Source organism: Carassius gibelio, chromosome B16 (genome assembly GCF_023724105.1).
Source record: "Carassius gibelio isolate Cgi1373 ecotype wild population from Czech Republic chromosome B16, carGib1.2-hapl.c, whole genome shotgun sequence".
NCBI lineage: Eukaryota > Metazoa > Chordata > Actinopteri > Cypriniformes > Cyprinidae > Carassius > Carassius gibelio.
Genome location: NC_068411.1, coordinates 17,382,845 through 17,409,563, shown reverse-complemented (window position 1 = coordinate 17,409,563; position 26,719 = coordinate 17,382,845). Strand labels below are relative to the sequence as shown.

Below are 26,719 nucleotides of genomic sequence, written 5' to 3'. Positions count from 1 at the left end.
ATAAAAGCATCACAGAAAAAAAAAACTCTTTCTGACCTCAAACTTGAGCTAGAGTAAAAAAAATAAATAGGCAGTGCAAATAAAAATAAGAAATAATACTCTTCAAGAGCCTGAGGTAGTTTGCATTTGTTTACTGTTTAATTGTAGAGGCCGTTATGAAGGAAAGGATCATTCTCATTGTGGCCCAGAAAGAATAACACGAGGGGGAAACAATGCAGCAAATTATTTGGTACTCCAGAGCCACTGTTGTCTCTGCAGGACTTTTGGTTTTGGCAGTGATGGTGTGAGCCACAGGTAGAAATGTTTGTCTTCTGAAAGAAATTTAGAAAAAATACAAATTCAAAAAAACCCAAAAGTAATATATTGGTCTGGTAGCATGTTTGAACCATAACATGCAGATTTAGGTGCACTCAGTAACTTTTTCCTAAATAAAGTTTGATGTAGTAAATAGCAGTCGTGTTTAAAATGAGGTACAAGACTATCTTGTTTGTAAGCAAAGCCACAATGCAATGGACAGATCTTTTATTTTGTATTTTGACACATCTGAGTGAAAATTATTAACCAAAAGAAAACCGTGTAGGGCAGGGACATCATACAGTCCATCTAGTTTTGATTAAGCTTGCAGATGATTGTAAGAAAGAGGCTGATCAAGATTAAATGATTTTATATCACCAGAGGAAAGTGTGGTTTTACCAAAATATATGGATTCTTTATTTCATGCAGATTTTTCATAAAAAGTACTGAGTGTACCTTTAAGGTAAAGCAGTTGGATCAAATAAAATGGGGGTGTCACCTGTATTAGTAGAGGGTGTGAGGACTGCATGCACAGTCTGTGTGAGGGTGTTGTACACAGTATTGTACACTGTGGAAATAAAAAACATTTAAGAGAATATAAGCAGATCTGCAGGGCCAAAGCATCAAAACCTGATTCTGAATAACACGACGGCTCTAAAATGAATCACATCGCATCAATCATATTCAGTGTTGCACAGAATCAGAAGTTAAACGCGAGAGTGTGACTTTACCTATGAAGAGTGCAGCAGTGGTGGCCAGTACAGCAAACAGAGCAAATACTGAAATGAACAAGTGGCCAGATTTTGTTCCAAGATGACCTGAATATACAAATAAACAGCATTTTCAGAGCTACTGAAATAAGTGTGCATGTTACACTACTGTTAAAAAAGTTTGGAGTTAACATCATTTGTTCTGTTTGTTTTGTTTTTGTTTTTTTACATGAAGGCTGCATTTATTTGATCAAATTATGTATTATGTACAAATTAAGTTCACTCATTTTAGAAAATTGTGGCCACACTGTACTAATTTGTTCCCCTTAATTTAGTAAATTGTCCCCAATTAGTACTTTTTCATTCCCTGGTTTTAATTAAATTAATTTTTTTATTTATGCCCTAGAATTTTATTAAAATGAGTGAATGAAAATAGATCATGGTCATGAACTAAATGAGGGAATACATTAAAAAATATATTAAAATATAAATTTTTGGCTATTATAAATATATTTTTGTCAGCAATTGTCATTACTCCAGTCTTCAGTGTCTGGAGTGATCCTTCAGAAATATGCTGACTTTGTGCTTAAGAAACATTTTTTATTATCAATGTTGAAAACACTTGTGCTGCTTAATATTTTTATGAAAACTGTGATGCATTTTTTTAGGATTCTTTGGTGAAGAGAATTCAAAAGAATACCATTTGTTTGAAATATTTGTTTAATGTTTTTTTGTCTCAATTTAATGCTGAATAAAACACTAATTTCTTTAAATATACATTATACTGACCCCAAACTGTTAAACGTTAGTGTAAAAAATGTAGAATATAGTGAAAAATACTCTCTAACCTGACTCTGGGTTGTCCATCACTCTGTCTCTAGTCACCACTACAATGTGCTTTTGTGGAGAAAGGTCTGTGTACAGGGAAATGCTTGCAGTAGACGTTACTTGATCCAGGAAATGTAAGGTTGGATAGACTGAAAAAAGGATGACAGTGGGGTCTTCATCTGACCAGACTGGATCAGATAACACAATGTCTGGTGTGTCTGACTGAACCTAATTAGATAACAGCAAAGAAAAAAAAGAAAAAACTGAGACGTGATTGATTTCATTTCAAATGCATCTCTCCCATGATCCTTCTCATTCTCACCCTAAGTGTGCTGAGCATGTCTGTTGTGCCAAACACTGTGATTTCAGCCACAGGCTGCTGGGAGGAAAGTTTGATCTTAGTGACGGGACAATGGAAGGCTGGCACGTACGGGAGCTGAAGCGACGACTGAAAAGAGTGTGTTGACTGAGGAAGCGACAGCAGGGCACCTGGGGCTGATTGAGTCCGCAGAAAGGCAGACAGATGGATGGAGAGAGACCGAGTGGACAGGAGATGGAGGATGGAGTCTGACTGAGGCTGCACAGAGATCCTGCAGCTGTACTGAGCTGAACCGGGACACAACAGAAAGGCTAGTTAATAAAATAAAATAGCAACATGTATTTGATCAAAATGCAAATCTGTAATATTGATAAATATTCTTACAATCTAAAATATTTTCTATTTCATATATCCTTCAAAAATCATTCTTATGTGATGATTTGGTGCTTAAACATTTAATGTTAAAAAAAACAGTTGTGCTGCATTACATTGTATAATTTTTTTTTTATTATTAAATTATACCCTTGGACTCTTTCAGGCTTTGAACATTACATAGAGCTTAATACATAATCTTATGTAAAACTTGTTTCACCAGTGTCTGAATTGTAGAAGGGTGTTGTGTTAAAGACAGCCTGTAGTATTCTCATCTCTGGATAGGGGGCGCCAAAGTGTAAAGAGCACAGTAGCTCTGCCTCAGGATGTAGTTTCTTCTCTATGAACTCCCACTGATCTAGATTGCATTGAGCTATCATGGCAAAGAAGATAGAAAGAGAGAGATTCACAAGCACACAATATCTTCAACATTAAATAACATTTAAGTAATGTTTAAAGCAACTGTATGCACATTGTTGTTTTCTTTAACCTTGAAATATCAGCTTGAAAATCATTATAATGGTACTCTGTTTTTTCCCCACACGTCCCCTAAACGTCTGTTCTAGGAGTATGTAAGTTTGGAGAGTACAGCAGCAACAAATACATATGTACAGCTATCAACTGTAATTATGTCAGTGATATAATGAATTTCACTCACTCCGTGAGCTCCATGATTTGTGAAAATATAAAAAGCTACATACATGTATTTAATTAACAAAACAGCATTTAAACAAAACAAACCATTGTGCATCTTTTGCCTTTTCCCTCTCATTTTTATTTAATCAAACTTTTATGTGTGTAAATGTTTCAGTTAATTAATGTTATCAATGCTTTGGAAATATAAATCCTTTTTTTCCCCATGCCAATAAAGCTACTTGTATCTGAATCTGAGTCAGTCAGTCCCAACCTCATACTCCATCTGTGCACAAATATATCCATGTCTCTGAAAGTGGAAATCCTGCCCAGATCTAAGATCTCTGCAGGTCAAATAAAGTTGAGAAAATTTCTCTTCCCACCCACCACGTTTTAATTGCACACATTAAACAGTTAGAGATAATCACCACTGAGAATTATTTCTAGTGTAAGGTTAAGTGTTTTAAGTGATTAAAGGGGGACCTGTGGATCCTCCAGACAGAATTTAATATCTGGATTAAATTCTCTTAAAATGCCCACCAGTCTAATTATTAACCATTATTCTTAAATTCTTCTTATATAGATGGATTAATGGCACATCAGGTGTTTTCCAAGCCTGAATCTCATGTGGCGATGTGAAAGGACTGACCTGTGTTGGCATAAGAGGTGTTCAGATGCACTCTGACGGTGTATTCTGAAGCTTCAGGCCAGTTAGTGAGGAGCCTATCAGCAGGAGGAGTGGACACAGGCATGGACGCAGGCTCCACTGTTACCTGCATGATGGCAAATCATAGTGAGCATCTTGCCACATCCTAAAAGAAATAGAACTGATCTGGAATATATATCAGTGGTTTTCAAACTGTTTGGACTCGAAAGTCTCCCATTGTCCCACCACTACAAGGAACGATTTATTTCAGGGTATTTAAGGGTAAAAAAATATTTCTTCATTGTACTTATTTTTTAGTATTTAATGAAGCTAAGGTATTATAATTTTTTGATTATATTATTCATATTTATTGCATTAAAGCGATAGTTCACAAAAATATGACAGTTCAATTCTCTCTTCACAAAAGTAAATACTTTAGAGGATGTGGGTAACTAAACAGCTGTTGGTTCCATACTTGCATAGCATGGGAAAAAATACCATGGAAGGCATTGGAGACCAAAGCCTTAAATTTTGCCCTTCATAAGCCCTATTCGGACGGGACTAGTTTTACAGGGGGTCGTTAGAGAAATCTGCGTTTCACATACATACTTGGTGATTTTAATCCCGTCCGAATCTGCCACGTCTGTGTTTTTCTCACACAACCTCTGTGATAATTCCAGAGCAAATTACCTACCGTTTTTCAGCAAACTCAGTGATCCTCTGAGAAAACTAATCCCGTCCGAATGCGAATGTCTGTGATTGGGGGTGATATTTTATTTCACAACGCGTTTCCTTGTGTGTTTTGGCCAACGTGAATTACCGTAGATGCTCTTACCACGCGGATGTTTGATATATTTGCTTAGCGGCAAATAAATAATAATAAAAAAATAATACAACTAATAAAATCAAGAGCAAGATCGCGTAAACTGTTAATACCGGCTATTGTAATATCAGCATCAGGTAAGATTACTCACGTTCATTTATGTACTCAGTTACATAATGTTTTAATTACATTTAATAAAAAAAAAAAAAAGGTATAGTGCTATAGAATAGTGCTATAGACAGCTCAGTAGGTTTTGGAACAGAGCTATTATGTGACAGAACATGAGGACACTTATGTAACTGCGCAGAGGCACTGATTACCTCTTTGAAGGTTTGCTGTCCCCCTTCTAGCCTGTAGTAAACCACTACCATCCCAGAATTCTTTGCAACTGCCACTCCGGTCTCAGAGTTCATTTGAAGGATCTCACTTGATGACACATCCCATCTGCCTCGCCGACCTTAAAGAGAGAAATACAAATGCAAAAGTGACCTATGGCAGTTAACTTCAAAGCACAAATGTTTTTTAACATGTACACTGAGGTATGCACACAAGAGTGCATGACGTTATTTTCATCATCACAATATGTCCATGCTATACATATGCAGTTTTTGTTTTATCCGCCAGTACTTTGCACACTTAGTTCGCACATGCACTGGGCCAAACGTTTCAAAGACACCCGCATTGACAATAATTTGTATGACGTGTTTAAAATTAACTTGCACCTGCACATAACTTCTGAAGAGAGACAGCACAGACACTAGACAAGGATGAAACCTTCTAGTGTGCATTTTAGAGGCTTTTTACAATGCCCTTCTAAGTGCCTTTTTCAAGCTAGCCATCAAGTAATGGAAACTAAAACTGGCGCTCTGCTTGCTATTAACCTAGTGATTTACCCTGCTGGTCTGTAATGGGAGAGCTGAAACAGATGACGTCCCCAGAGCGCAGGAGTCCTGTGGGCTCTGGGATGGCAGGCATCACAAACAGAGGGGTGTAATCGCTCAGAAATGGGTTTGTAGTGTATCCCTGCACCCTCAAAACAGTTAGACCGGGTGATGCTGTTTGAACCAAAAACGACGGACTGTCTTTGTCAACTATCAGTTGTACAAGGTCATTTCTGAGACAGAAAAAATAAGGTTAGAACACTGCTGTGAGTATCATAAACATGTATCTGTGTAATTACCTGTTAGCTGTGACCAGTGTTTGTATATTGTGAGACTGGAACTGTCGTCCCATGTTATCATAGTATAGAGCCCTGATACGGATGCTCCAGCCCAGAGGGAAGGCAGGAAATGCTCTATCACTGTTACTGTTCACGGATGACGCAGTCAAAATCTGTACAAACCATGCTGTTGACACCTAAGGCAAGAAGGATGTTAACATTACGATTTAAAGTGAGGGTAACCAACACAATTTATCATAGTAAACACATACCTCCACACTGATCAGCAGTGTTTGGTTGATACCACAGATGTCCATGGCATGAACCTCCAAAATAGCAAGGCCTGTATCAGGCCCTGTCCTCAACACTCCTTCATTATTAATAGTAACAAGCCCTGCTCCTGAGACGCACCGGCTAAAGGTGTAATGCACCGGACAGACTGAGTCCCTAACACACACACATTTTAAAAACTCTATGATGTTATCTAGTCATACATGGCCAGACCTTTGTCTAAAGAGCAAAATGTTCTTTCTGAGATTACATGAAACTAACTTCACTACTTTAAATAAAAAAATAAAAAACATGAAACATACAAACTCACTTATTGCTCTGCAGGAGGTACTGAGAGAGAGGAGACATGAGGATGGATCCTGGGCTTCCTGCTGTTAACTGCATCTCTTCAAACACCTGGGAAAAGAGGAAAAACGAGAAAAGAGATACAAATGAACATTTTATCTGTGATAAAAGGTATTTCACACTTGTTACAAATGTTTTAGTATAATATGAAACTAAATATTATTAATTGGTAATATTCATTTAGAATTTAGACACTACTGTTAAGAAGTATTTGGGTAAGTAAGTTTTATTTTTTACAAAATTTCTATTTTTAGACACATTCAATTGATTCCAAGTGACAGTAAAAAAAAAGTGTATTGTTGGAATAATTCAGTTTTACTTCATTTCTGTTCTTTTGTACTTCTTTTTCATAAAACAATCTTTAAAGAACATATGCCAGTTTGCACAAAAACATGAAGCAGCTGAGCACAACCATTTTCAACATTGATAATAAAATTTTTTTTTTACATGAGCACCAAATCAGTATATTAAAATGATTTCTAACCCATTACTCCAGTCAATTAGACACAGATGACTGGAGTAATAGGTGCTGAAAATTTATCACAGGATTGTTATAAATATTAAAACAGATAAACAGTTTAAATTGTAATAATATTTCACAAAATTGCAGTTTTTACTGTATTTTGGCCTGGCTGATCACAGGAGGCATATTTCAAAACATTAAAGGTGTCATATTAAGTTTTCTAAAAAGAACATTATTTTGTGTATTTGGTGTAATGAAATGTGTTTATGTGGTTTAAGGTTAAAAAAACACATTATTTTCCACATAATGTACATTATTGTTTCTCCTCTTTGCTCCACGCCGATTTTTACTAAGCTACGCTCTGAAAAGCGAGGTGTGCTCTGATTGGCCAGCTATCCAGTGTGTTGTAATTGGCCAAATGTTTCAAACATCTGCTGGAAATGTTACGCCCCTCAACATATACTGTGATGGATTCTCCTGGTCAGAACACCGGCATGACAGAAAAAAAAAACAAAAAAAACATTGCAAACAAAGCAGTTGTTGTATCCAGTGTTAACATTATTACTGATTATAATGAATTTTTACGTGTTGTGTTGCATATCGCGCCGTGTAAACATAAAACCAAGTCTGCATCTGTGATCGGAGAAACGACAAACAAGTGCTACTCTACACTGCTCAAAACTCGCCTTTGAATCATCAGTGGCAAATCCTTTACATATACAACCCTACTTACATACAAACATACATACATAAGTCAGAAGTGCCAGACTGTCCTTGCAAAGAGTAAGGAATGGCCATCGACTTGAGTGAGGAACAGCTGGGGGCTTGAGTGAGCAACGGGCCACGGCTTGAATTAGCAGCAGCCGGTGACTAGAGAGAGGAACATCCGAGAGCTTGAGTGAGCAGCAGCCGGTGACTAGAGAGAGGAACAGCCGAGAGCTTGAGTGAACAGCAGCCGGTGACTAGAGAGAGGAACAGCCGAGAGCTTGAGTGAGCAGCAGCCGGTGACTAGAGAGAGGAACAGCCAAGAGCTTGAGTGAACAGCAGCCGGTGACTAGAGAGAGGAACAGCCGAGAGCTTGAGTGAACAGCAGCCGGTGACTAGAGAGAGGAACAGCCGAGAGCTTGAGTGAACAGCAGCCGGTGACTAGAGAGAGGAACATCCGAGAGCTTGAGTGAGCAGCAGCCGGTGACTAGAGAGAGGAACAGCCGAGAGCTTGAGTGAACAGCAGCCGGTGACTAGAGAGAGGAACAGCCGAGAGCTTGAGTGAGCAGCAGCCGGTGACTAGAGAGAGGAACAGCCAAGAGCTTGAGTGAACAGCAGCCGGTGACTAGAGAGAGGAACAGCCGAGAGCTTGAGTGAACAGCAGCCGGTGACTAGAGAGAGGAACAGCCGAGAGCTTGAGTGAACAGCAGCCGGTGACTAGAGAGAGGAACAGCCAAGAGCTTGAGTGAACAGCAGCCGGTGACTAGAGAGAGGAACAGCCGAGAGCTTGAGTGAGCAGCAGCCGGTGACTAGAGAGAGGAACAGCCGAGAGCTTGAGTGAACAGCAGCCGGTGACTAGAGAGAGGAACAGCCAAGAGCTTGAGTGAACAGCAGCCGGTGACTAGAGAGAGGAACAGCCGAGAGCTTGAGTGAGCAGCAGCCGGTGACTAGAGAGAGGAACAGCCGAGAGCTTGAGTGAACAGCAGCCGGTGACTAGAGAGAGGAACAGCCAAGAGCTTGAGTGAACAGCAGCCGGTGACTAGAGAGAGGAACAGCCGAGAGCTTGAGTGAGCAGCAGCCGGTGACTAGAGAGAGGAACAGCCAAGAGCTTGAGTGAACAGCAGCCGGTGACTAGAGAGAGGAACAGCCGAGAGCTTGAGTGAGCAGCAGCCGGTGACTAAAGAGAGGAACAGCCGAGAGCTTGAGTGAGCAGCAGCCAGCGGCTATAACGAGGAATGGCAGGCAGATTCGACGAAGGAGTGGCCAGGGGTTGCAGCAACCATATGTGACGACCCAAGGCTGGACTCCACTTCGTACACACTGAAAGCCGATCCGGGCGATCCACAGCGTGAAGTTGATGTATTTCCTCAGCATGACTAAGCGGATATCGCACTCTTTTGGAAAGCCAAACAAAGTAGTTTCACTTTCACAATGAAACACACAGCTTCTCCATGAAATGACGCCAGCGGCAATAGAGATAATAAAAGGTATGCCTTCTTTCTTTGGGTGAACATTTGAGAGGCATTATGCAAATCTTCCCACATCATGATGTTGGCATGTGGGGGCAAGTCTTAACTTTTATAAAGAATATCTCTTTGGATTTGAGACTTTAGTCTTTGGAATTTTACAGATCTTCTTCATGCACCAATAGCTTGTAACACTCCGAAGAGAAAGGAAAAATTGAAAACACATCACATGACCCCCTTTAAAAATTCTTACAAACTCCACACTTTTGAATGGTTGTGTACATTTTATTATGATTACCATTTTATGTATGATTAAATACTATTCTTCCATGAACTTGATTATCTTGATTATTTTGAAATTCCAGATAGTCTGCTCTGTTTTGCTGATTGGCCTTGAACCTGACCTAATCTGTCTGACTAAAATAATCTGTGATGTATTATGTATTTTAAGATTGAGTGGGTTACCATATATATTATTAATTTTATTGGAAAATTGTATTTTAAGGACCAATTCTCAGTATTAAGTAGCTATTTATAAGTTTATTATTACTTATAAACCACATAATAATGCTGTATTCTGCATGACCACATTTTAAATACCTTAATTCACCCCATACCTACAGTACTCTCTTAGTTAATAGTGAATAGTTGTTCCCTATTCTAAAGTGTTACCATTTTATTTAATAAGTTTTGATTGCAAACAAAAAAAGATCTCAGAAGATCATGGAAAGCCTGCTTCCTCATGATGTGTCTCCATTAACTAGCTTGTCAATGGTGGTTCTTTGTGGAGGATGTATTTACCAGTATCTGTATCTCGTCAGTCAGATGATCAGAGAGTGACGTGTTGCTGGTGTCTAACTGTTGGAGCTGCACACACACTTTGAGGCTGGTCCTTCCTGGAGCTCTGGCCCTCACCATCACAGAAAAACTGTGAGAAGGAGACACACTAATGCCCACCTAAGAAGAGAGCATAGTGCAGAAACAAGTTTTCATACAATACAATTCATGCTAAGTGCGTGCATCTCACCTGTGCATGCCTTGGTTTGATCTCCAGCAAACCCACTTTGCTCAGACTCCAGTGGAAACTAAGGCCAGACTCGACACTACCCAAAGATAGCGGGTTCTGACTGCTGTCACTCCCCATCACATAAACTGGCATCTAAAATGAAAGATTCTACCAAACCTCTCCTGACAGCAAAAACATGGATGCAAACAACAATAGTGAGCATGAGAAGGACCAACCTCTGTTCCTACAGACAGAGTCACTAAAGGAGCCTGTATCCTCACTGCTGTCAGGTTAAACACCTCCACCTCCACTTCATCCTGATCACAGCACACATACAGTTCTTAGATTTAGCTTAGCATTATATCTTTTCGAAATGTCAAGGTTTGTCTCTTTAATTTTTGGGAGATAATTATTATAGTTGAAACTAAGAGGAGCGCATGACGTGTCTCAGCACAGATGTTAGTGATGGTAGTGGTGACAGCATATAATTAAGGCATGAGGGATGAAAGGTTTGATTTGCTGCACTGGGTAAGCAGTCATTTATTATTCATGTTGGGTGTCATGGGAACGGAAAACCCGATCAAGCATATATGTTCGCTCTCGAGTCACTTTCAAAATTTGGTTAATAATTTGTAAGGAGCCATTTTGCATTTGACTGTGTTTCTTTTACATTGTTTTTTCTTTGTAAATATTCTCTAGACAGACACATTTGACTATTGAATTTGCATTGAGCATCTTTTGCATGACAAATTAAGTTAAAAACAGTTGAACTTTTACAATTTTTTTAAAGCAAAATCATTCTGTATGAATGTGAACTAGAGACTCCAGCACCATGTTTTTAAAATGCTGCATCATGCGTGAGACATAGTGAAATGCAAAAATGAGCTGTGTAAACATCCCCTACATTACTATTGTTGATGTCTGTGTAAATATAATTTTTTTTATGGACTATAAGCTCTACAAGGCAGGAAAATAATACATTAATTAACAATTAAAAAAATCTATATTATTATTAAAATGTTGCAATTTATTATTATTAAAAAATGATTAATCCTGGTTTACCAGAGGTAAACTATGTGGGATACCTGTAAAAAGGTAGGTGATGCTTCTGTATTTTGTGTCTGAAGAGCTGCTCTGAGTTTGACCACACCCACTGCCAAGCCTCTGACCAGTCCTATCTCAGTTACCACGGCGATAGAGCTGTCACTCACTGAGAACTTGACACCATACTGAGGATGAGGCCCTCCCTCCCATTTCACCTGAACATCAGAATGTTTATAGTAAAAAAAATGTTTCTATTGAAACCAACAACAGATTTGCTGTGACCTGTCATGCCAACCTGTCGCACACTTCCAACTGCCAGAGTAAGTTTATGGGGCTGCAAATTAAACGGAGGGTAAACTTGCACATTCTTGTGGGAGGAGCTTATAACACGCCCATGTCCATCCACTGCTGAGAGGTGGAGACTGACCACGCCCACTGTCAGCCCAGTCACACGGAATCCCACACTGTACTTGTCCACTGGCCCCGTGTCCCTGTAAGCACATGTACTCAATAACAGTACTCAAGCAAGAGTAAAATATGACTCAAAAGCTACCCGATTTTCAACTAGAATTTTGAAACTACATTTTCTGTGAAAGAATAAATTAAATGATTATTAATTCTTTATACATATATAAAATATGTATAAGTATAATTAATTGAATACATAAACAGTCAAACCAAAAATTACCCAGACACCAGATATAATTGTATATATATTTTTGCTAGTAGGTGCAGGACACTATAGTTCAATCATTTATGTAAGTGAGGATGTCTGAATAAATGTTACATTGACTGTATATTATACATTTGATTGCCAATATAATTGATTCTTTGTGGAAATACCTCCTGAAAATTACTCCTATCAAGTTATATGTATTTCTTTGAATTGCATTCAGTTTGTGAATGTAGAATGTAGTATATGGCATAGACTCACTCCACAGAAATGATGGATGAAGAAGGGATAAACATGAGGTTCATGAGCAACAGGTAGTGCTGAAGAAATGGTTGATTATTTGAGTCCAGAACACGCACTCGCACTACAACAGAATGTTTGACCTCAATCTAAAAAGCATCAACATAGGAGACAAAGATACAGTGAACATAAAAATGAAGAAAAAAAATAGTGTAGTAAAATCTAAGGAGATGAAAGAGATAAGCTTCGGTCTACAGCGTACAGTACTGATGAAGTCAATCTGGAAATCTTTGATGTCAGAGACAAGAAAGGAGGCCACAGCAGGATCAGAGGTCAGACAGAGGTCGTGTGCCATCAGAACTGAAGATCCAGACTGAAGTGGAGACACCTGGGATAGAAAGATTAGAAGTGACCTAGTTTTTTTGTATTGCAAAATAGTTTATCCAGTTCTGCACTCACTTGGTGAAATATTTGATGACTATACTCTCACCTGTATTACATTGCTGTTCTCCTGGTTGATGCTGGCTAACTGGTTGTCTTGTAGATTGACATGAAAGTGACCCGAGCCATGGATCAAAGTCAGAATTTCCTGAAGAGATGAATATATTGACTAAGAAGTCATTCAAATATTACAAAAACGATCAGATGAGAAATGTTAGAGAGTGATGAACTCACTCACTGTGACTTTTGGATGGTTGAATAATGTGACAGAGTGTCTGGTCCACTGTACGTCATCTACCAAACGCAGATTCACACACTGAGACACTGGAGCTGTCAACATCTTATACAGGACACATAGTTCACACGTTACTCAGGCCTACATACATAAATACGGACACAAAAAACACATAAACACACACCTCCGGACACGTAAGAGTGACATTGACAGTCACGGCTCCCGTCTGTCCGTGGGCCTGAAGAACTGATTAGATTTGGGTCAGTGACAAATAAGTCCAAAGCAAAAATTTATCTTGAACCCTGTCTCAAGACCTTAGAAATCTACTAATATTTCTACTATTACTACTACTATTTTCAATCTATTTTGTAAAGAAATAATAGATTCAGACTAATAAATTAAGTATGATGTCATTGACCTATTTACACAATATTATGATAACTTTAAATGGCAAAATAATACTAGATAGTGCCAAGCAAACCCAAACACACCATGCAGTTTGTATCCCATCTGGGTTAGTCTGTCATCCTCTTTTATTGTGAACTGAGGGCTCAGTGAGAGAAGACCAGGGTCAGAGGAGGTCCACCTCACTGAACAGGAAGTGTAATTATCAAACTGCACCCCCTTTCGGTCAAATACGGACAACTGCAACGTTGCATCCCTAGTGCTGGACACAGATAACTGAGAGAGAGAAAGAAAGGAATGACATGAAAGAATATTGTAATTAGATATTTATTTACATCAGAGCAATTCTAGGAGAAGAAAGGTACAAACACTGAAAGAGATAAAGTGTGACCTCTTTAAATAAATAATGACAGACTCATGCTTAACCTATATCACTACAGGAGGCATGCCGGAGAAATGTTTCAATTATAGCAGGAAAGCAATAATCTATTGATTTGGAGCAGTATAATAATGAGAACGAAATCTAGTTAATGTGTAAATTAATCTTTGAACATAAGCTGGCAGGGATATCAGTCACACTTAGATGAAAATGGGGCAAGAATGTGCAGTAATAGTCCTTTGCCATCCATAAGTTCATGACCATAACTCACATTATGTCAGATTTACACTCACATAAAGGATTATTAGCAACACCTGTTCAATTTCTCATTAATGCAATTATCTAATCAACCAATCACATGGCAGTTACTTCAATGCATTTAGGAGTGTGGTCCTGGTCAAGACAATCTCCTGAACTCCAAACTGAATGTCAGAATGGGAAAGAAAGGTGATTTAAGCAATTTTGAGCGTGGCATGGTTGTTGGTGCCAGACGGGCCGGTCTGAGTATTTCACAATCTGCTCAGTTACTGGGATTTTCAAGCACAACCATTTCTAGGGTTTACAAAGAATGGAGTGAAAAGGTAAAAACATCCAGTATGCGTCTGTCCTGTGGGTGAAAATGCCTTGTTGATTCCAGAGGTCAGAGGAGATTGGGCCGACTGATTCAAGCTGATAGAAGAGCAACTTTGACTGAAATAACCACTCGTTACAACTGAGGTATGCAGCAAAGCATTTGTGAAGCCACAACACGCACAACCTTGAGGCGGATGGGCTACAACAGCAGAAGACCCCACCGGGTACCACTCATCTCCACTACAAATAGGAAAAAGAGGCTACAATTTGCACAAGCTCACCAATATTGGACAGTTGAAGACTGGAAAAATTTTGCCTGGTCTGACGAGTCTCGATTTCAGAAGTCAGAGTCAGAATTTGGCATAAACCGAATGAGAACATGGATCCATCATGCCTTGTTACCACTGTGCAGGCTGGTGCTGGTGGTGTAATGGTGTGGGGGATGTTTTCCTGGCACACTTTAGTCCCCTTAGTGCCAATTGGGCATCGTTTAAATGCCACGGCATACCTGAGCATTGTTTCTGACCATGTCAATCCCTTTATGACCACCATGTTCCCATCCTCTGATGGCTACTTCCAGCAGGATATTGCACCATTTCACAAAGCTCGAATCATTTCAAATTGGTTTCCTGAACATGACAATGAGTTCACTGTACTAAAATTGCCCCCACAGTCACCAGATCTCAACCCAATAGAGCATCTTTGGGATGTGGTGGAACGGGAGCTTCGTGCCCATCCCACAAATCTCCATCAACTGCAAGATGCTATCCTATCAATATGGGCCAACATTTCTAAAGAATGCTTTCAGCACCTTGTTGAATCAATGCCACGTAGAATTAAGACGAAAGTTCTGAAGGCGAAAGGGGGTCAAACACAATATTAGTATGGTGTTCCTAATAATCCTTTAGGTGAGTGTATGTTTATGTTAACAGTTTTTGTTAGAAAGAAAATACTTTTATTCAGCATGGTGAATAAAAATACTTTTATGCTTAGGTTGATCAAAAAAAACAGTTAAAACTTTTATATTGTTACCATATAAGGTTTTCTCTCTTTTCATCAAACTGTCTATTCAACAAAGAATCCTGAAAATATGTATCATGGTTTTCACAAAAATATTAAGCTGCTTTCAGCCTTTATAGGATGGATGTGGTGGGACCGAAGACTGGATATATGTAGATATATATATAGGTGCTGGTCGTCTTTTGGATAACTGTCAAGTCAGCAGTCTTCCCCATGATTGTGTAGCCTACAGAACGAGACTGAGAGACTATTTAAAGGCCATTGCAGGTGTTGTGAGTTAATTAGCTGATTAGAGTGTGGCACCAGGTGTCTTCAATACTGAACCTTTTCACAATATTCTAATTTTCTGAGATACTGAATTTGGGATTTTCCTTAGTTGTCAGTTATAATCATCAAAATGAAAGGAAATAAACATTTGAAATACATCAGTATGTGTGTAATAAATTAATATAATATACATGTTTCACTTTTTGAATGGAATTAGTGAAATAAACTTTTTGATGATATTCTAATTATATGACCAGCACCTGGTTTGTGGGATTGTTCTTTCCATTGTGAGTGTGTTTTGCCTTGACTAATGATTTGCTTCATTAAATTCAGTGTGCTGTGACCAAAAATAAACATTTATGATCAAAAATCTAAGTTTTCTTCATGACTCACTGGTGATCTTCAAATTCAATTACAGATATGATGTGATGTTTCATTCTCAGAGATTGTTGTAGTATATTAGAGACGGTATATTGATTGACATATATTGGTTTGACATTGATCAAAGACTTGGATTCTAGAGCATCGGTGTCAGGAGAGGAAAGCCCTCACACAACCCTAACACACACACACACACACACACACACACACACACACACACACACACACAGACACACTGAGAGCCCAGGCATGTGGTTACTATGGAAACTGCCATAACACTTCACCCTGCATATCACACATAATTGCATGGCAAATGAGAGCAGCGGAAAGAGGGATGGAGAGAGTTGGAGGTCTGGTGTGGGTGTTGGAGTGAAACTAGAGCGAAAGAGAAACACCTGGAGGGCGACAAAAATGAAAAAATGGAAAGAAAAAAGAGAGGTCTGAGCAGGTGAAGGGAAAAGAGGAAAATGAGTGAATCATAAAAGAGTTTATGAGAGGATGTAACAGCAGGAGGGGGCAAAAAGAGTAAGAGAAGACAGAGTGGGCATTACTCACCAGTCCACAGGGGTAGCGAAGCTGACTGCAGGAATAGTGAACCGATGAAGGTGAGAATGGGGAGGAGAGAAGAGAGAGAGACAGGCTAGCGGGGACGCCACACACCACCTGAACTCTGCTCTCTTCCACTGTGAGAATCTCGCTTAACGGACCTGGATTATTACCACACCTGAAGACCAACCACTGAATAAACACACATATGAAAAAAACATACATGACTGCAAAGCACTTCACCCACTCAAAGAACTTATGCAGAGATACTTCAAATTCTGAATTAATTATTCAGTCTTATTTCTGTAATATACAGAATTTATCTCAACTAGTTTGATTGATATTTTTTATACAAAACAACAAAATGTCTTTCAAAAATACATGTCTGTAACTTTTGTAAACTATTCTTTTATATATAAACGCTAACGTTTCAAAGTTTGGAGTCATTAAGATTTTGTTTTTGTTTTAAATGAGTCTCTTATGTTCACTAGTCTGCATTTATCTAATCAAAATACAGTAAAATTAATAATATTGTGAAATATGATTAATATTAAAAGAACTATTTTATATTTTAATATATTTTAAAATGTAATTTTTTCCTATGATGGCAAAGCTGCATTTTTCAGCATCTTCAATGTCATACGATCCTTAAGAAATCATAATTTGCAGCTCAATAAACATTTATTTTTATGTATCAGTGTTAAACTGGTTGTGCTGTTTAGTATTTATGTGAAAAGCATTTATTGGAAAATATATATCTTTTTAACTTTTGGTCAGCTTAATGCATCCTTGCTGAAAAAAAGTAGTAGTTCATATATTTATTAAATATAATGAAACATTAAAAATAATAAAAGTTAAAAGATTTTAAAATTTACTTGTTATTGATTATTGTTTATTAAAAATCACTTTTTAATATTTTGGTTCTGTATAAAATAAGAATATAATACAATCTATTAGTATTAATAATTACACTGAGTTAACTGTAAAAATGCAGTATGTTTGACACTTGAGACACAGTATAGTTGAGGACATTTCAAACCTGTTCTCCCACGGTGGTGCACGTGACTTGATATGCATATCGAGCTGGCATTGCTTCGGCCGGACTCAACACCTCCACGGTAACACCCCCCTCCGGCTGCACCTCGATGTCACTAAAGAAACGTAAGGGAGCCGGGGCCCATGGCTGAGGCCCCCCCTCGAATATAACCACATGAGATGAGCCCACCGAGAGAAGAACCTCAGACACAAGAGACTGAGCAAAAGAAGGAGAGAACAATGTCACTGAGAGGCTAAATGGAGTACAAAGCTCACAAAAATGTCCTTGTTAAAGTTGTTGCTGTCTTTCATTAGCGTCTGATGGACAAAAGCAAAGCACCGATCCATCACAATGTCCTGTTGAACTCCCATGAGAGTGCTTGGCAGCATTTTCCCTGGACCAGAGCGCTCCACTGCTCTCTGTGTCCCTGACATGCTACAGAGTCATACATCAGTGAACAGGAGCGCTCAGTTTCACATCAATCTTCTGGTACTCCCAAACAGTTCATTATCTTAATAAATAGCCACCATAGGGCTGATAAATGATGCTTTATACAGACATGACACTTACCACAAATCAAAAGCACACACATACAGTTGTGCACACACACACACACACACACACAGAAACAGCATACTTTGAGAGGACTGTAGGCCACCAGTGTTGTCGTTTCACTGATGTTGCATCCCTCTAATTCCACTGTGATGGTAACAACAGCGTGACCCCGAGAAAGAGCCTCCATATGGACCCCTCCACAGAATCCAGCACCTGGAGACAGAGATCCTGCAGGATGAGAGAGATAAGGAAGCAAAAATGTAGAAACAGAAAGGAAATAGTCATGTGGTTTATACTATGGTTAAGGAAAAGCATAATGATTTAAGAAAAGATAAACTTGTAAAATAAACTTATAATAAAAATTTGCTTAACTCAAGATACATTCCCAAAATGTATACATGTATACATTCTCACCTTATATTAGTATTATTATTACTACTACTACTACTAAGTTTAGATACTTGAGTAGAAAAAAAATATCAAAAATACTACTTGTCTTTAATTGCCTTTGTATTTACATCAGTGATGTAATTACTCAAAACTAAAACTATGAAAAATACTTTTTTTCAATTGAAATAAAATTTTAATAAATAAAACTTAAACTTAAACTAAACAAATGTTTTATTGGAAAGTAACTGTAATAAAACATTAAAATTAAATAGAAAATTAAAAATGATAATAAATAATAAAAATGACAAAAGCATGCAACAAAATACTAAATTTAAAAAGAAAAATGTAAATAAATGAAAAATAGTAATAAATACTATAATACTTTATAAATAATACTATAACAACATTGTTTTACATTCATTTTTGGATGAGCCTTAGAAAATTTATTATTTTTTATTTAATATATTTGTATAGCCATTTATGAAGTGTAGCAGAATTAGATGCACCAGCTATACTAATGACTGAAAGCAAAGACAAAACAAAAAATAATAAAAAATGAATAAAATAGAGGCAACATTCAGAATACATCTCAGTTCGTAATTTCTGATACTGATGATGATTATTATTCTAGTGGAAGAAAACGCAATCTCTGTTGTGAATATAAACTAAAGTTTCCTCAAGTAACATTCGCTGGGATACACATTTTTGCGATCCAAGTGCTGGCTTCACGTGCTGGACAGCTGTGCAAGTTATTGGTACATAAATCCTCTGTCAAACACAAACACAAACACCCATACACTCCATCAACTTGATGTTTAAGGGCTAATGTATGAACCGAGAGAGAGAGAGCATATTGATTTTCCCCGTGCTTTAAATTAAAGCAGGAGAAATGAACTAATTAATCCTATTTTAATTTGTGCATGCAGTGGAGAGGAAGTCCTAAACAAGGGAGGGGGCTGAGAGAGAAAGAGAGCGGGGGGGGGGGGGGGGGGGGGATGGGGGACTCTGTGGGAGACTGGGAGTAGATCACTTATTCCTCATGTTCAATATGCCCTGAGATAAACAATTAGAGCAGGCGGATTAATGAAGGTGCCATCAGAGAAACAGAATATTGAAGGAACCAGTGAAGTGTAAATGGTAGAATGGCAGAAACAGAGAGGGTGAAGTTGCTGCACCTGACATGTGTGTGAAGATGCCAGCAGGTTCAGTCTGGACGTGTAGAGAGAGCTGAGAGCAGTCTGTGACAAACACAAGATTTCTGTCCTCCAGAAGAGACTCTCCGCATTGAAGATTCACATTCTCGGAGAACAAGATTGAGTTCTGAGAACAAGTGTTTGGTGGGTCCTGAATGCCCCAGAGAGCAAAGGGGATGACTATCCTGTCCCCAACACGACATTCGCCCCTCTGGGTAATCAGCTGCAACCGGGCAGGCGTCACAACCATCACCTGTACACACACAGTGCAAGAAATTTCTGAGTATTTATAGCCTTTATATATATGTGTGTGTGATAGTGTGTGCAAATTTTACCATCCCGACTACTTTGTGCAGGATGTTTCTGGAATCTGAAACCTGGATTTCAGCCTGGCCCTTCCTCTTTCCTGCTATGACCAACCCTTTTACTGTAACTGTGGCTATTTCACTATCAGACACTTCCCACGTCACAGAGCCACTTCCTCCTTCCAGCTGGGAAACACAGATTCCATTATAGCAAACGGTCATCATGCTTCAACATATGAAGATAACAATACTGATTTTAACTGCACCTGAATATTGTGCTGGTACAGCTTATTGTGGGGTTGCCATGGAAAAACAATGACAGAGGGCTGAAGAGTAAGAGGCTGGTAGATTTCCACTTCCTGGTGCACTCGGATTGGTGGGACGACAGGCCAGTATTCACCATCCTGTTACACAGGGGTTGTCAAATATAAAAAAAAATAAAATAAAACAGTTTCATTATGCTCAGAAATAAAAAGACTAATCACAATTATTTAATTATATTAGGAGCTGTAGTTTTATATTTCTTTTCAGGATCATATATCTAAGATTGCTCTAATAACAGGTCGAAAAAAATAGTTAATGAAAAGAAAACATTTGGTAATACTTCATTTTAAGGTGTTCTTGTTATATATGTTACATGTACCTACTAGTATAATAACAATTAATTACGCATAAATACATGCAAGTAACCCTAATCCTAACCCTAACCATATAGCAAGTACATGTAGTTAATTAATATGTCAGTAATTAAATGTATAATTACATTGTAATGAGGACACCTTAAAATTAAGTGTAACCAAATATTTTACGGACAATATTTTATAAATATTTTATGTAATTGTATAAATGGGACTTCATCCATTAATGAATCGACGGACGGGAATATGGATGGATGGATGGATGGATGGATAGATAGATAGATATGTTACAGACACAAACTTTCCCTTGATTTCCCTTGGAGGCAGTTTGGAAGGATTTACCCCCTTTTTTGTCCCATTAATCCAATGGATGATCCTTATAAGTGAGCACAGATCGACAGGAAGTTGCAGACCGAAACTAATGAGTAACGTTCCCCCTGGAGCTCATCTTCCAGAACCATAATGCCTGCATGAAGACCGGATAAAACTGCCCCCCTCTAAGATGCGTTTCATCTTCTGCCACCACAATGTCTCCTGCAGATGGAACATGCTGTCTTTCTCTTTTTAAACAATGGGTTTCCCAACACACCCCATGGCGCTCTTTACACTTCACACTGCGTGTGTCCTCATTTCCTGCTCGCTGTCTTATCATACCCCCTCAGATGGGGCTCCCCTCTAGATTTGCAAACAGCTTGTGCCATTTACTCCAATAAAAATGAACTTCACTTTTGTGAAATAAACTACTGGACCCTTCAAACTGAGCAATGAACTGAACAAAAGCCCAGAAGCAGGGTACTTGACATGTTATGTTACTGATGACATCATGTATCATGTAATTAAACCCATGGGCCAACAGAGAACAAGGACCAGCACATAAATAATGGTTTCAGTAAAACCATTTTATATGATTCTTACAATACAGTAAACAATGATATTGAGGTCTTTGTGAAAGTATAACAGGCGCACTGATGACAAATAGACCATTGGTTAAACTTTATCCTCCATAATGACTGTTGCTTGGTCAGTCAAAAATGAACTGGAGATGCATGTACGCATTTGTACATACTGTAAAAAAAAAAAAATGTATACCCTGAATGCACTTGTAAATGCTGAATGCATACCGTAAATGTAAATGTAATGTAATGCATGTCAAAAACATAAGAAATATTAATATTCCATGGTCTGGAATGATGTAATACTTTGCTAAGCATTTTAATCTGCCTTTATTTATTTTTTGTATAATTTCTTAAACTATGCAGTAAAGAGATAAAGACGATGAAGCTAATCCACAGCGTGTACTTCTCAAGATTAAAAGCTAAAAAGGGGCAAAAAAACAAAGAATTCATCAAAAGTGACATAAAAGTAAAGACTTTTCAGATTTCCAATAAATGCTGTTATTTTGAACTTTCTATTCATCAAATATCTAATTTTTTTCCCACACCAATTACTTGTCAAATCTTGTACTACCTCAGAGACGATGCTATAAAGCGAGGCCTGTATTAAAGTCTTCCCTTTCTTGATGGTCTTCAGGAGACGGCAGTCGGGATCAGACAAAGACTCGAGTGTCACTAACCCCTCAGTCTCCTCCACATCAATCACCACATTCTGCACAGGGTTAAAGTTCAGCCGTTATGCTCCTTTCAAGAGACGCGGTGAAGCAAACAGTGCGTAAACCGATGACTATGAAGCACAACCTGTGACAGGTGAACCACACGGCCCTTGTTGTCGTGGATATGAACAGTCAAACAATACTGCCGCCCCGTCTCCAACACCCATCTGTCTTCTTCCTCTTTAATACCTAATGCTGAAACACACAGATAAACGTAAACTCTCGTACAGGTGTGTGGTTTAGGATATTGTCTGTGTTATGTGTGCGACTCACTCATATAGCTGGGCTTTACCACATACACAGAAGTCCGAGGAAGTTGGGACGTTATTTGAGGGGGCAGATCTGAATCACAACTGAGCTTGGAATCATAACAATACACTCATTTAAGCCCCACAACATAACGTTTCAATGAAGAACACAGTTGTGTCGGATACTGTTGTGTGTAACCCTTAGTGTCGCATGACCCAGCTTGAGGCCGGTGACAGTAGCTGTTTCCTGCTCAACAGATATGATGTCATGATCGTACATTCTGCCCTTGTATCCGTCCATCTCTAGACCGTATCCCTCCTCAGACAGAGTGACCTCTACAAACAAACAATAGAGTGAGCAATTAAATGCAGGTGTTAAAATGTAGCATATCTCTCCTGACATATGCAATGATGTGTTTATGAGACAGTGTGAAAGTATGTGATTAGGGGGTTAAAGTGTTAACATGCAGTTTAAGGGCCATTACAGTTGGCATATAAGTAATCTCAGGTGTGTGTTTATTTGTCAAATGAGATTCTGGCATTCAGACGGTCTTATGGGAAAGTTTAACGCAGCCCAGAGCTTAACCTTTCGATGATCTTTCCAACAACCCCCCAGCGCTTGAATAATAAACACCATGCATACATTTTTAACGTTTCTCCTGTCAGTGACACAGTGACTTTAATATCAAGTCTGACAAAGCATTATAAATAGAAGTGCTTAAGCTGCACATTGCATCTAAATTAGTATGTTGTGATAAAAAGACCAGCACTGCTGGATTGCTTTTTCATTGCTATTTTTGCATGTTTAGGAGTCTAGATTAAATATTGTTACAAAAATACCTCAATAATGATTTTTAGAATTGTTATTTTGTTGTTTTTTTATGTTTTTCACAGTCTATATGGTTCTACATATTACTTATATTGATATATATATATATATATATATATACTATAAAGATACAAAAAAAAAGAAAACTATGAAGATAATAATAATTATATTAGACAAAGTCATGTTGTCTGCTGCAGTAAATTCTTAAGCTAAACTAGCATAGACAAACAGGATGTATACACATGTGATTTGTACCAGTCTCTCCTTCTTGCTCTGTTTTCCACAGAGTGTATCTGATGGTGGATCCCTGTAGCAGGTATGTATCTCCCACTGGACTCAGGTGCAGTCTGTCTATCACAAACAAAGTCACACTGGCTGCTTCTACATGCTGAACACACACACACACACACACACACACACACACACATTAGCATTTATATATCATTACTATCATAATATTTGGTTTTAATATTAATAATAAATTGCCAGTGGTTCTCAACCAAGGGGCCAGGGCCCAATAGGGGCCTCAAAAAAAGTCCCAAGGGGGGAAGAGGAAGACTTAAAATAAATGTATTATTAAAAGTAAAATGTATATCATTATATTATAATTATTTTAGAATATACTAACATTATTAAAATACCATAAAATATATAGTTGAGGGCTCTTGAATATCTATTTGGATTATGGGGGCCTTCAAGTCGAAAAGGTTAATTAAAATTCTTTAGACAATATAGTATAGATTTTTAGCACTGCCCATTAAATAGTTAAGGCCCATTACTTACTTTAAAAATAAATAAATATAAGCTACCTGACATCTGCCAGAATTGTAATATTTAAGAATTCTTTTGTTATATTTTCATGCCTTATGTTCAGGGTGTAGAAAAGACACTTTTATAAGTGCTGAGCCACTGTGAATCCCATACAACAAGACACTGTCCCCGCGTTGACCAGCAGCTTCTAGAGACAGGATATGAGGTGGGGGAGTGTACCCTGCATCATGGTGACGCACAAACCTACAATCACAGAAAACAAGACATGCCTTAGGTTAATGCCTTTTTCTTTCTCTCTCCCGCTCTCTTCACTTAAAGAACCTTGTTCACCTCACTGTCTGTTCTGCATCAGACTCCTTTGCCAGCCACCAATTAAATTTCAAGCCAGCCAGACAGCTAAAAGTATTTCCTGTGGATCAGGCCAAGAACAGAGCACAGTCATTACCATCTTATTCTAAAAAATAAACCATTTAGCAAAATAAACATACAGTGTCCCAGATAAATGTGGGTAATAAAATGTCCTGTACCTTCTGAGTCAAATGCCCGGACCGATAACTGCAGGGGAGGGTCATCGGTAAAAATCTGCCGAATGGTTGTGACAACCTGAATACTTTCAATCCGATTAATGGTGACATCACAGCGCAGAATGTGACCGCTCACTAAAACAGGAATGGGGAAGGTCATATTTTTGAACCCTCATGTTCTGTTCAGGAAACCAAACATAAACATGGTAACATAATTTTCAAAAGAACATAAGGGTTAGAACACCCAAAAATGAATTTCTTGTCATCATTTATTAACCCTCATTTTCCAAACCTGTACACAGGGGGAAAAAAAGAAGATATTATAAATAATGTTGGGATATTCTTCAAAATATCTTCTTTTATGTTCCACCAAAGAAAGAAAGTCATACAAGCTTGAAACAACGTGAGGGTGAGTAAATAATGACAGATTATTATTATTTTTTTTGGGTGGACTATGCCTTTAATAGATAAACAAGAACAATCATAATTAGATTTAAATGATGTGCACTGTATTTTCATTCAAGCAGTCAGTGAGGCAAGGAGTGAGCTGGCTGAATGCATTCAGGTTTTATTTGTTAATTAAAACGACGTTTAATTTCATATAGAAAACAGTATCATGATTCATACATTTAATTTGAATTGCCCATGATAAAAGAACCTATACTGCTGTAATGGTGCCATATGTTCTTCTGTAGAAAGAGCAAGCATGTCTATTTATTACTGTCCCCTCCTCCCCCTCACCAGGGTCTTGTGCCTGGACCACAGTATGGAGAGGGACAGCCTGGGGAGAGGACAGAGCTGACACCAAGCACTGCTGACTGCAGGAGGAGAGGGGCAGCAGAGCCGGAGGGCTGAGAGCGGAGAGCGGATACACCCTGACAGTCTCAGGCTTAGAGGACACCCTAAAGTCAGAGTCAGACGCATGATCACAAGACAAGCACTGTATTGTATTATTTGATTCATACTTTTCTGCAGTGAAATTCAGGCATCTTTTTGTTTTTATAGACTTTTGAAATGTAAAGAATATTGTCGTTACAATAAGAATATAATAAGACTGATTCTTGGCATTATGAGGCTACAAAACTGAAGTTTATGTATCAAGGAATCACTTTGAATGAAGAAAATATAAGCACAATTACCTTAAATAAAAAAAAAATTTTATAACTACCACTAGCCTTCGTAATATTGTTAACGCACAGCAATGCAATATGAGAACAGGGTCTTGATAATACACTACCTTTCAAAATTTGGGGGTCAGTAAGAGTTTTTTTACACTTTTAATCAGAAAAGGATGTATTGGTATGATGAAACATGATAGTAAAAACGTTTAGGCTGTTGCAAAATTATTATATTTCAAATAAATTATCTTCTCGTGATCTGTCTATTTATCAAAGAATCCTGAAATAAAAGTACCACTGTTTCCACCAAAATATTACACAGAACAAATGTACTCAACATGAAAAAGCCCCACAGTATATCACAGTGATTTCTGAGGGCTCATGTGACACTGACTGAACACCGAAGGCTGATGAAAATATAATTTGTCCATATAGGCAATACATTATATTTGACAATATATTAAAATACAAATTAGTCAATTTAAATTGTAATAATATTTTACATTTTTAATGTATTTTTCAAATCTTCTTTTTTGTGCATTTTTGACTTCTAAGAACATTTAAAAATTCTTCCTAACCTCAAACTTTTGAATGGTGTATGTTTTTTCATAATTTTGATATAAAGAATAAGCACATTTGCATTAAGAACATTCTAGAGATCATTGATTCATTTCACAATAAAAAAATGCTATTTTTCAAAATAAATAAATTATATTAAAGTTGTGGGATATGTTTGGTCTCATGTCTCAAGAATAAGTGATGTATTCAAAATCAAATGTAGCTTCAGTTGTATACGCATTGTAATATATTTTAATTGTAAACTGCATTCTAAACAGTAGTGCATTATGTTTACTGTTTTTATACTGTATGCAAACCAAACTGTTTTCATCCTGGAGATGATGTCATCACAAGATTTTTTATTTATTTTGTCGTTCGGTGAGGAACGAACTGATTGAATTAAAAACCTTTCAGACGTGACAGCACGTAATGAGACAGAATGGCATGTTAAGCTGACTATGCTCCACAGCCTCTGTCACTCACCATTTGTAGCATCCTCTCTGTGCTGTCAGTGTGATGTTCACAGGCACATGAGTGCTGAGAGGTAACAGCAGCTTGGGAACGTTCAGTTTAGTCGACTTACTGAGTGTAATCAATGAGCTCATTAGCAAAACCCCCCAAACTGCTTTCTCTATCGCAAGCATGTTTAAACGGCTGCTCTACAATCAAATACAGCACCCT

The 26,719-nt window shown here is 38.0% G+C and overlaps 1 protein-coding gene across 1 annotated transcript; it reads right to left on the bottom strand.

Annotated features, from left to right (window-relative positions):
* Positions 1-116: 116 nt before the first annotated feature.
* On the bottom strand, positions 117-26,643 carry LOC127974744 (nuclear pore membrane glycoprotein 210-like). The gene is made up of 37 exons (XM_052578244.1): positions 26,522-26,643; positions 25,104-25,264; positions 24,366-24,497; positions 24,169-24,247; positions 24,017-24,081; positions 23,323-23,418; positions 22,455-22,574; positions 22,076-22,185; positions 21,849-21,986; positions 19,774-19,929; positions 19,421-19,691; positions 17,938-18,083; positions 17,304-17,516; positions 16,274-16,456; positions 13,185-13,374; positions 12,878-12,939; positions 12,697-12,798; positions 12,508-12,606; positions 12,280-12,405; positions 12,039-12,166; positions 11,400-11,595; positions 11,146-11,319; positions 10,297-10,377; positions 10,082-10,213; positions 9,856-10,011; positions 6,386-6,471; positions 6,057-6,231; positions 5,806-5,981; positions 5,519-5,739; positions 4,946-5,082; positions 3,806-3,929; positions 2,744-2,896; positions 2,155-2,438; positions 1,853-2,060; positions 1,026-1,112; positions 794-862; positions 117-308 (listed from the first exon to the last, which is right to left on the bottom strand). Exons 1-37 carry the CDS (start codon positions 26,641-26,643, stop codon positions 223-225), a joined length of 5,244 nt encoding a protein of 1,747 aa, XP_052434204.1. The 3' UTR covers positions 117-222.
* Positions 26,644-26,719: the final 76 nt, after the last annotated feature.

Excerpts from the sequence above, each read along its gene's own strand:
- LOC127974744 (XM_052578244.1), bottom strand. The coding sequence starts at position 26,643 with ATGAGCTCATTGATTACACTCAGTAAGTCGACTAAACTGAACGTTCCC. Across the intron at positions 12,607-12,696 it reads TCAACCATCCAAAAGTCACA|GAAATTCTGACTTTGATCCA; the intron begins GTGAGTGAGTTC and ends TCATCTCTTCAG. Across the intron at positions 12,406-12,507 it reads AGAACAGCAATGTAATACAG|GTGTCTCCACTTCAGTCTGG; the intron begins GTGAGAGTATAG and ends TTTCTATCCCAG.